The 12679-nt window shown below is 30.7% G+C and overlaps 1 protein-coding gene across 1 annotated transcript; it reads left to right on the top strand.

Annotated features, from left to right (window-relative positions):
- The first annotated feature begins 4432 nt into the window (after positions 1 to 4432).
- Positions 4433 to 5671, top strand: LOC110114983 (aspartyl protease family protein At5g10770-like). The gene has a single exon (XM_020848060.1). The coding sequence runs from the start codon at positions 4433 to 4435 to the stop codon at positions 5669 to 5671; it is 1239 nt and encodes a 412-aa protein (XP_020703719.1).
- Positions 5672 to 12679: the final 7008 nt, after the last annotated feature.

Here is a 12679-nt window from a genome sequence, read left to right on the forward strand (position 1 = left end):
ATTAATTCTGATCATATTCTCTACTTAATATATTCTTTGCTTTGTTTATGAACTAGAGATATTTTGACTGAGTGTAATTAATTTACCAGATATGATTCTTAAATGGTTTTTTTTCTTTCCAAATTCCATGAAAGACAATTTATTATTAATGTTGATGGCTAACTTTAGCAATTGTATGTGTACAACATATATATATATATACATATACATAATAAAAAATAAACATCTAGGTGACAATTAATTTTCTAATAATATCATTTGATAATAAATTTTGCCTTCATTAAATTTAGAGAACACATGCTTAATTTGGTTTTGATAATTCTTAAATCCTTATCTTGTAAGATATTTTCTATTGTAAATTTGGACCCAAGTCTTATGATTTAGATCAAAATAAAAATAATTGGATTTCTCACTATGCTAATTGAATTTATTGCATATCTATTTTTTCCATGCTCACGAACATTATAGGTCCATTGTTCACTTAAAACCTCAATCAGCTCAGCATTTGGTAGATTAGGATTAAAGTATGTATTTTTAGTCTTTCTATACTTTTTATCTTTCTTAAGTCAATTATATATTTTTTTTGGATTCTAAAGTTAAGGAACCTTACCCATATACAAACTCAAGGGGGCGAGTTAGTGAGTTAGGAAAAAGTTGAGTTTTCTAAACTCTTGTACAATACAATTTATATCATACAAGATGATTAGTTAACAAAAAAAAATACTTAAATAGGTCACCTATTATAATTAATAATGATTAAATTAATCATATTGTATGACTCCTATAGTAAAGTATAATCCATTATAATCATCAAAAAAGCTGTCAATCATAATTTAAGTAATATTTTATAATACAAAAATTGTGTCTAATCATACTATATGATATGTATCATATTGTATGTTAGATGATAGTCGTACCTAAACTGATCTTGTGATAAGGGGAGTAATTATGATAAATTTTTTCAATCAGATCATACAAGATGATTGGTGATGATCATATTATACTACCTGATTCTTACATGGGATGGTACTTTATCATCTCCTATTGTCCAAGACAAAATGTCATAGTTTTTTAACTAATCGTATAGGATGACCCCTAATTTCATACAATATGAATGGAGCTCTACATAGGACAAAAATATATCATCGCATTTTATACTGAATGATCAGTATGACCTCTTGAACTAATCATTAAAAAATAAGGTAATTTGTACAATATAAAAAGGTTATTTTGTATTAATTCTACTAGACGATGCTCTTAATTATCCTAGATGATCCATTCATCTCTTTAAGATGATTGTGTAAGGACTATCTTTTCATAAAGTACTAATAAGAGTACTTTGAACTAATTATACATGATGATCTTGGATCTTACTAGATGATTAGAGTAAATAGATTAAATATTTGGCCTTTCTAAGAGGTTTTTTTCTTAAAATCTAACTTGGTCTTATTTCCAAAAAGAATTTTGTTTCTAAGTGCCTTGATAGAGAGCATAGAGCACGAGTTAAGGAGTTCTTTGGGAGAGAATACAGGGAGAGTTGTTAGTTAGAGAGAGTTGTGAGGGATTCAATAGGTTACTTCAAGCAAGGTTCTTCCCAATCTTCTTCAAGCTTTTGCCATGATCCTTTGGTGGCTTTGGGAAGAATTAGGCAATTAGCTTGTTAAAACTTTATGTAAATTTTTTATGTAAATTTATAATTATCTTTTGAGTCCCTCAATTGTTGGTGTGTTTTGAATAAAGCTATGAATAATTTAATTAGGCATTTAGCTTATGATTTCATCATTGTTGATTTATGAAATTGTACTATTTTTTATTCTATTGAATTTTGGATTTTTGTATTACTTATTTTATTTTAGATATATTCTGATGTAGTACCCTTATTGTCTTTAGCTAATAGCTGAAAGTGGAATCAATTCATTATTGTAATGTATAGCTATTTCTTAATGTTATTTCATGTGAATAAGATCTTTTTTTTTTACATAATAAGTTTTAGTGATTCTGATACTGATTTTCCCTTCACAAAAGGGGAACCTATGAGAGGATGGTCTTGTATTTTATAACATAAATTGACAAATGGATCTTATCTATATGTTTAGTTGATATAGAAAATAAATAATGATAGATTATTATATATTGAAATGATCAATTCTTAGGTATTAATTTTTTGTTATCGAGTAATGTATAATTTGGAGAAAATGATTAGTTTATTGAGATACTTTCATTTCTTAATTTTGCATGATCATTATTACATGCCAATTGTGGAACTATTGAATAATCTATCGACTCTTTTCTCTGTTAATTGTGTAAGCGCATACTTATATTATCATAAAGGAAGAAATATTATAATAATTTCTTTTCAATAAGGCCTCTATCAAGAGTAAATGTTTATTACATTATTTTGTGCAATAGGCTAGTTTCTTTTGTCGATATTTTCCAAGTCTATCTTGGATGTTCCCTTTGATGTTCGATTCAAGTAAAATTGTAATTCCCTAGAAAATAGTATTTGAAAATTTAATTAGCTCTGGACCTCCTCCCTTTGTCTTATAATGCACTATATTATGTCTTTCCTTTTGATTATAAGAATTTGGACTTAGCTATTATTTTTAGTGCAAATTCACTACTTTTTAAGTTTTCATTTTATTCAGCTAACTATGATTGAGTACATAATATGCATCTTCTATTCAATATGTTATTTTGCCACTTACAAAAAGCAAAAGATCATTTCCTGATTAATGAGCTTTCCATTTAAAATAGTAAGACGAATATTTTTTATCCACTCTTTTGATAAAAGTTAAGAAATTTTAAGAAATCTTTAAATATATATTCTATTTTATGAAATATTTTGCTTTCATTTTTTTAAGCTAATAAAATATTATACTTACCCACATAGTGTCTACAAACAAGAAAAAGAAAATATTTCAAAAAAAAATGTCAGGATTTAATGTGGAATATTTTGAAATTCGAAAAAAACTCGAGCCACACAACACCAAGAAATTTTGAATGAAAATTGGGAGAATTTGTACATATCTCTTTCTTTCACATTCTCTCATTATCTCTCCTTATTTTTACATCATTCTCTACTCATAATAAATAAAGAGAAATAAGAAATAAACTAGCTAAGGGGCACAATACTTCATGTTAATTAAGAGAAACAAGAAATAAACTGTCCAGCCGCACTTGTAACATTGAGTTGATAGGTTTGGAGTTCCATAAGACTCTAGTATATGTCTCTTGTCTGATTAACCAAGTAATTATATAAAAAACTAGAGTGTTGTGATGCTGCTCTCTATTTCTATCTCCAACACGACTATATAACAACATAGTGTTGTATGGGTAAGGAAAAAAATTTGGCACATAACACTAGAACACAAGCACATAGAGAACCCGTGTAACACCCCCATTGAGCTCAACCAACATAATTGAGGTCCCATACAATAACACAACTTGATTTATCAACACAATCAGATTCTATACATAACTAAAAATTTGTTATATTTGTGAGTTATATTTTTCTATTTTCTAATAGAAATTACCCATTTTGTAAAATACTTAATTATAATACATAAAATCCTCTAATTAACTAATCATTATCTTCTTTTTCTATACTAAGTTCTCAATCGAAATACTTTCTTTTTTTTTTTCTTTAAAAAATAACAACTTATGTCATGTGAAAGATGCATGTATATTCTAACTTTTCAACACTCATCATTAGTTGTTATATTTATACTTGATCAAACATAGGTCAAAATCCAATGGCCGACAACATTTAATTAAATTTTTTTGATAGGAATGCAATTAATTTATAACTTTATCACAAACTAAAACTTTAAAAAAAAAAATCATCAAGTTGTTAATATAAGAACAAGCCCTAGCAATTGACATTTGCTTCCTTCTTTATAGGCCAAAACACTCATTTGACATCTTCTTCTACCAGCTAATCTTCCATTAAAATAATGACTTATATTATAAACTAAATTCCTAATAATCCCATTATGCGCAATAATACATACCCAATAAAACCCCACCTCCACTTGGTTTACTCCTTTAAGCTATCCTAATAAGAGCTTCAAAGTTCTATAATCATGGCTACATATTCTTCTCTACTTTTCTATTATATTCTTCTCAATTTGTTCTTCATTTTTCTTCTAACAGAAAAGAATTTTTTAGTATCAACGCAAAAGCTTGCCGGAGAACACCATGTCATCGACGTCAAGTCACTATTACCGAGCAACTACTGCTCCGTGCCATATAAAAGTTTGTGAGCAGTTTCAATAATTTCTTAATAATCTATTAAATACTTGTTTTTTATAAAATAATTAGAATAATAAGAAATCAAGCAAAAACTAAGCACATTTTATAGATATCACAAGCTTAAATGTGATGCAATAGAAAAAAAAAAACTCAATGCATACATTAATTAGTTGTTCCAACTATGACAGGCACGGGCCATTCCAAGCTCAACGTGGTCTACTTGCATGGTCTGTGCTCATCATGGATGCGCCAGGACAAACTATCACATGTGGAGCTCTTCCGTCAGGACCAAGCCCGCGTAGACTACATCCACCATCGGGCATCCAACGCCACCACCAAGCTAAACCCTATTGGAAAATCTCTTTTTGCAAGAGTTCCAGCAATCATCGATTATGATATTAATCGGTATGCCTTTATCGTCAATATAGGCCTAGGTAATCCTACAAAGTTCTTCTCACTTATTGTCGACACTGGATCCGATCTCAGTTGGACCCAATGTGTACCCTGCGTTAATTGTTATGACCAAAAAAACCCATTTTATGACCAAACCCAATCCTCCAACTTCACCACCATCCCATGCAACTCTAATTATTGTACACAACTTGAATATTTTGGATGCTCCTCTACCCTTACTTGCCTCTTCGAAGAAAGATATATGGACAATTCTATAGTTAACGGCTCCCTCATTACAGACACCTTACACATATCCAATGATATTATTTACAACTTTGTCTTTGGATGTGGACATGATAACACTGGATTTTTTACACATGAGGATGGGCTATTAGGTCTTGGTCGAGGGCCTCATTCAATTATTAGCCAAGCACCTCAAGCGTATAACAAAATATTCTCATATTGTCTACCATCAGGGCCAGATGAAATTGGATATCTCGAACTAGGTAACTCAGCCCTTGGTGTGAAGTATACACCAATGCTAACTGACCCAGATTTTCCATATCTTTACTTCGTCAATCTCACTGCCATTTTAATTGGGGGTGAAAAGATCTCCCTTCCACCTACTATATTCAGCGGACCTAGAACTATGTTGGACTCCGGCACAGCATTTAGCCACATTCCACCCACTGCCTACTATGCCCTCCGCAGTATTTTTCGAAAAGAAATGAGCAATTATCCGATGGCACCACCGTTGTACAATCTTGACACATGTTATGACTTCACTAACTACTCACAAGTGGTGGTGCCAGAGATTTCGTTGATCTATGATGGCGAAGTGACAACAAACTTAGCTTTTACAGGGATAATTTTTGTGTTCACTAAATCTCAAGGGTGCTTAGCCTTCGCTGAAAATGAAGATGATAATGAATTTATAATCATTGGTAATATGCAGCACCGCACGTTCAATGTAGTCTATGATGTGGGGAACTTACAAATTGGCTTTGGGGCTAATGGATGTAGCTAGTGACGGATAGATCAAGTTGATAAGGTTAAATGAAATGTATTGATGTTGCTAAAATTAATAGGTTCCTTCATGTTGGTTGTGAAATTGGGGTGTGCTGGACAATAAATGTAGTCTTGAAAAAAAGTTCAATTGTATCCAAATTTTATGAAAAAATTAAATATCAAATGAAAGAAACTTTTTATGAGTTGATGAAGAGAATTAGTATGTGCTTAATATCTTTATAATTAAGGGAACATGATGACATTGTTTTTTAGAGGTTATAATTTTGATTATCAGATGTAAAATGTCATCTTTCTTTGCAGAAAAAGCTTGTAGTTAAGAAGAATGAACTGCTTGTTGTGATGTCTTTTTTTTAGTGTCAGGCCCTTACAAATTCAAATCATCACATTTTTTTCTAAACTTGATCCTTTTGGTTCTAATTTTGGCTTCAATTTTCTTTTTTGTTATGTTCTATAAATTGAAGCATTTATGGCTTGTGAGTTTTGCCAAGACATTGGGCCATACAGCCTAACACAATAAAGCTTAGAAGCAACCAATCCCTTATTCCTTAAATATGGGGACATTTGAATAAATTAGGCAAAATCACATACCGACTTGTTATGGAACCATAGAACACAAAAACTCTGGTTGAAACTAAAGATCTTAACAAATATTTAATTAAGATTTGTGTAATGATCAATTATGTTATTTACAATTTTATAATTTTTAAGAATATTTTTTTAAGTATTATGCCCTCGTAAAAAAAAAATTCTACCTACACCACTACATACATGCATCATGTATGTGTATGTTCATAAAAAATTATTATAAAATCATGAAACCTATGTTCATCCATATAAAGAATAAGTTCTAATCACTAGCTCATGCTTCAGAAAGTGGGGCAAAAGGCATTGACATTGAAACCCTTTCCAAAGTGTCTTTAAGAAATTTTGGACTTTATTTGATTAGTGATATAATTTGATATGTTACAAAAACTTTAAGCTTATATAGTATAAAAAAATGGGTGAATTAAGGGGGAGTGAGTACACTAAGATTCACTTTAATTACTTTTTTAAGTTTTTATATATCTTATAAATAAAATTATATAAATAGTATTTTTGTATAAAAAATTAATTTATGAACCCTCTAAAATTTTAGGATTTAAAATTGCAAATATGTATTGAAGAAATATTGATAATTTTTTAAAATATTTAATTTGTGTTTCTGATTAAAAAAGTTACTACTCCACCACTATCAAAGAGAAACTTTATATCACCAATAAGCTCTCTATGACATTCTCTTAGAGCACTAGTATTATACCGTAGCACTGATTTTGTTCTTCAACACTATCTTGCTAGGTCGCTAGTCTGGGATGAGAAAAGTGGAGGGTTGCATTAAGTAGTCAAAAATAAGCATAAATCATGTCGAATAATCATGACACAAATCATTTACATGGAAAAAAAGGATTCATCTAAACAACCCCACATAGTGGGACAAAGGCTTGATGTTGTTGTTGTTATTGTTGTACTGATTTTGTTCTTGGATGGACATTTTCTCATCAAAGACTACTAGGACTAGGATCGTGTCATTAAGATCTTCTCTTAGTACATAAATGTTGAACTGAACAATTAATCGATGTACGTTTCTTTTATGTTGACAGAAGGTGCTACTGCTTTGTGGGCACAATTTTTGCAAATGAGACACAAAGAAGGGAAATAAAGGATTTGAAGTTGGTATAAGATGAAATAGCTTTTGAGGGCTCATTTCCTTCCCACTAGTTTTGAGAAAATAATTTACCTGAAATATCAGTATTTGTTCAAGGGGCTCATTCTGTAAATGATTATATTTAAAGAATTTTATAGGATGAGTGCATGAAACAATCTCAATGATTCCCATATTCCAATCATTGCATGATATGTTGGCGGCCTAAATGACATCTTATATAAAAAATTAGAGTTTTTCATAGTTTGTTCATTATCTTAGGTTGTTAATTTTGCATTGTAAGCTAAAATGCAACTTAGTCAGCATTCAAATTTTCACTCAATTCATCACCAGTTTATAAACTAGCTCTTGAAGGAATAAGTCCAATAACCACTAACTAAAATTATTGTAGCTCTATTAGAACTAAATAACCCAACAATTTGAGCTGAAATTCATATGGATAATATGCATAACCCAAAACTTAGAGTATATACCCATTAATTGATATGTTATTTGATTCTTCATGACATGTCAAATATGTATATTTTTGTTTATATGCCTTAATTTTAAGCTTTGAAGGTGTATATTGCCCAACGTTACAACTCAATGTATTGCTTCTTAAAGCTAGATAATCATGAAAGTTTGTTAGAGATGTTAGACCCTTATGAACTGTCCCAAGGCAAAACAAGAAGGGTGTGAATTGGTATTTTAATAAAATTTTTAAATCAAAACTCAAACCTCAAACCAATAATCATCACAAGAAAACACAATGCAAAAATTAAATACGGAAATAATAAAGGAAAGAACACACAAAATTTATAGTGGTTCAGTCAAACCTTGACCTACGTCCACTCCTAGGAGGCATCCTATAACTATTGCACTAAACTCAATGTCTCTCCTTTAGCCCCCGAAGCTAGGCAGAGAAGCCCTTACAAAATCACTTCCACCTTCCCTGATGCCACGGAGTAGCCGGATCCATTGACACCAAAGAGAAGTTCTTCTTCCCAAAACTTCCCTCAAGACAAGCCTTGAATTCGAAGTTACTCTGGTGCAAGCTTTTCTGAGCAACCGTGTGGAATCCACTCCACACTCCGTTGAAACCCCCTCAAAGGATCTTCTCCTTCTCTAAAACTCCACCCTTTCCTCTCTTCCTTTCAAACTCTCTCTTCAAGTTTCCTCCAAAAAAATCAAGCCTCAATGGATTCCAAAGAAACTTACTAAGTTCCTTGACAAAGCTTAAATAGAAGAGCACCAAACGAGCTCATTAATTGCAACTTACTGACATTATCATCTGGGATGATATAAATATCATCTTATACGATCAGTGGAAAATAAGCTCAATCAGCCAGGATGATTTGGGACAATCAGAAGAAATTTTTTCATATCATCCAGGATGATAATATATCATCCTGGCCAATGAGTTATAAATCATACAATATCATCCTGAACATCGCTCTGAAAAAAGAGCTGCCCGATGTCCAATTGTCCAGTATATCGTCCTGGCCGATCCTAAAATCTTCTTGGTGATTTGATCGTGCAATCAAGTCTTAATTGCTTTTCTTAAATACCAAATTAATTTAGGCAAAATTGTGCTGGATCATCCTGGATGATGCCCTGGACGATGTCCAAAAATAACTAATATCTAAATAGATTTGGAAGTTTATTCTTTCTGTTTTGATCCTATCATCCCGAATGATACAAAATCATCCAAGATGATGTAAAATAAAGATGGTTGCTTTAACTTGGGATGCCCTAATTAGGGTTTCTATTTTTGAACCGATCGTCCCGAATGATGTTACAAAAATAGTAAACTCTAAGAAATAGTCAGAAATCTCCCTAAGTGTGTGTGTGCAAGGTTGTTTAGCACATGAACCACTCTGTTTATAAAGGACCAAGAAAGAAAAAATTACAAACTAACTAAGACTTAATCTACCTAATCTTGAGCTGGCTTGAGTTGCACTCGATCTTGTGCACCTGAAAAGTTAGTAGGCAAAGCAGTAGTAAAGAATCATAAGTGTGTGCTATCATCAAAATCTAATCCATAAAATTAGATCTGCAACAGATCAGATACTTTGCTTAAAGTGGTAGCCAAAGTTTCTAATACACATATTAATCCAATAACATTTATAATAATTGATTCAAAAATAATGAATCGTGGATGTAATTTTTGATTAGATTAAGATAATTAATAAAGTTAATAAAAATTTTGTTTTATTTATATCAACATAATCATATAATATATGCCTTATGTAGAGTATTTGTATCTCATGATCATGGAGATAATACTTTATTATGATAAATATCACTTGGCCTAAAAGATTTATAATAAGATATCATGATATATGTTTTGTATATCTAATATACTTTTCGAGAGAGTGGAAAGTCGCCGGGAATTTCACGCTATGCTATTAAGTAAAATTTTTACTATTAGATGGAGAAAAATATTTTATCTATTTTTATGTACATCTTCATTACTCATGTGTGATATGTATATTAGAAATCTATGCAAGAAAATGTTCACAAATCATAAATTGACATGCAATGCAGCAAAGTAAAATACTGGAGGAGCTATAGAAAATGGGTGGTAGTTTATTGGAAAGCATCCAACAACGATGAAGGTAAATGATGATATAGATTTTTACTAGGCTAGATGTTTTTGCAAATTTTATGATGAATTTGTATTATATAAGGAATGGACATTTATTATAGAAGTTTTTGAACATTTGTTTTTAATTGAATGTGTAGTTACTTTGGAATTAATATTCTTGTGCAATGTTGAAATGTGATTATAGAAATGATGAAATGAATTATTTTTATTGACTATTATTGTAAGAATGTTATGTTGTACAATATTTGAGGCAAGGTGAATTTTTTTTTCTATGGTGCAGGTTTTTGATGTATTTTAGGCTAGAAAACCATAAAAAATGATGATATAAAGAGTTTGGTGATCTATATCTGGCAATCATTATCCGCCAATATTACCGGCAGAATTCCCAAAGAAGCTTTTTCCATAACTTTTGGCAACAGGCGTCGTCCAAATTTTAGGTGATTGCTCATTGAATAATTTAATGGATATTACTAGTGAAATTATGATGGATAATTCTATCACCAATTTAATAGAAAAAATTTCTCAAAATTACCAGTAGAATATTCATAGGTAATTTGGAATAAAATGCTGCATTTTTCCTTATCAAAATTTGATAGAATTACCATGGTTATGTAAACAATCTGCTGGTACATCGTCAAAAACTTTTCTTGCAAACGTTTCCATATTAGGCCACTTTCCAATGTGCATTTCACTGGAAAAAAGAAATCTGCGGAAAACAGTTTTGTTTTTTGGATTTAAGACTTTTTTCGGTTGCAAATGGCTGCTAGAAATATGCATTTTTCCTTTAGTGAAAGATATTATGTTGTCGTGAACTAGCATCAAGTGGCTACTTGACATCTTCAACAAAGAAAATAGAATCAACCATGGAATTTAGATCATCCTTCTCACTCACCTCAGTATTTTCAACATTAACATCAACACCTCGAATGATGAAAGTTAATCTACATAATATCATTTTTATTATTTTTAAGGACATTAATTAAAAAAATATTTCACTAGAATGAAAAAATTGAACACATGATTCTTCATAAATATTTAAGCTTGTACTTCCAAGATCTATTTGACAATATCCACCCTAAACATTAAGGGAAGAAGAGCTAGAAATGAAGTCAATAGTGTTGTGAAAACTATTATGAGATAATAACTATTGTTTATTATTTCTTTAATTTTAGAAGAAACATCAAAAGATACTCAAATTATATTTGATAACTCTAAATTTGAAGTAATATGCTACACATATTATGATCCTCTCATCATCTTAGATTGAATAAAAGCTGCTACCACATATAACATAAAATGTTCTAATCGACAAATATAATTATGTGGACATAATAACCCTCCTTATGGATCTTCATATGTCTTGAGAAGACCAGTGTTAAGCTTCGTTCTCTTCTATATTATATAGATAATTTTGAAGTTCAATCTACATTTACTCTCACCATGATCACCCTATTAGTCACCTTATAGGAACCATTTATATAATTAATGCTAATTAATGTTAGTGGATGTTAGGCAATCTACATTGCAATTTTCAATCATCTAGAGATTTCCATAATCATGAAAATTATATCTATTTTCCTATTAAATTTTAAACTCTCTCCATTATATGGTATATGAGAAATCATATGAAATAATCATTCGCTCGCTCCTATTATCTCTAATAGCACTAATAAGCTAAAAATATCAATTTTAATGGCTCAAAAAAGTAAATTTTTTACTCTAGGAAGCAAGGAAAATTCATAAGATTATTTTAAAATAATTTTATATCTTTCTTAGCTCTTTGACAAATTAACCTCTTATTATATTAGAACACCATAAATGGAACTACCTTAAAAACATCAATTAATTAGATCAATTGATAACATACTGAAAATTTAACACAAATAATTCATTTATGTATCTACATTATGTATGCCATTATTGCATTTAATTCTCTAATCTTTCTTAACCAAATAGATGGATTGTAAAACACTATGCTATAAAATGTTATTGTCAGAATAGTCTCATTTTGTTCCATCAACTCAATAAAGCAATGCAGCCACCTTTAGGAAGATGGTAAAAATGTTAATCTTCCAAGAATTTATAGAATAATTCATATTTTATTAAATGTGGATATCGTTTTTCTTATTAGATAAAAGAATTTATTTTAGTTTATATTAGACATTCTTTTTGGAAAAGAAAAAAATGTTTTCCATGTTATCATTTAGTGACCTATATATATATCTGTGTGTGTATGTGTGTGTGTGTGTGTGTGTGTGTGTGTGTGTGTGTGTGTGTGTGTGTGTGTGTGTGTGTGTGTGTGTGTGTGTGTGTGTGTGTGTGTGTGTGTGTGTGTGTGTGTGTGTGTGTGTGTGTGTGTGTGTGTGTGTGTGTGTGTGTGTGTGTGTGTGTGTGTGTGTGTGTGTGTGTGTGTGTGTGTGTGTGTGTGTGTGTGTGTGTGTGTGTGTTTGTGTGTTCTCAACCATTCTTTTCCAAAAATTTCTACCCCGACCTCCATTTCTTTTTGGAGAGTTTTGATGAATTAAGTTTAAGGATAAATTTTCATAAAGAGTATTGGGTTTTTAGATAGGAGACCACTAGATATTTCGCCCCTATTTTGCAAGGACATTTATGACCTAAGTTCTGGTTTAATATAGGCTCAAGTCCTTATAGTTAATTACTCCTCTAGATATTAAGAGAGAACTTTGATTAACGTTAGTCATAAATCATATTAGTAGAGA

Source organism: Dendrobium catenatum, unplaced genomic scaffold, assembly GCF_001605985.2.
Source record: "Dendrobium catenatum unplaced genomic scaffold, ASM160598v2 fragScaff_scaffold_211, whole genome shotgun sequence".
Lineage (NCBI taxonomy): Eukaryota > Viridiplantae > Streptophyta > Magnoliopsida > Asparagales > Orchidaceae > Dendrobium > Dendrobium catenatum.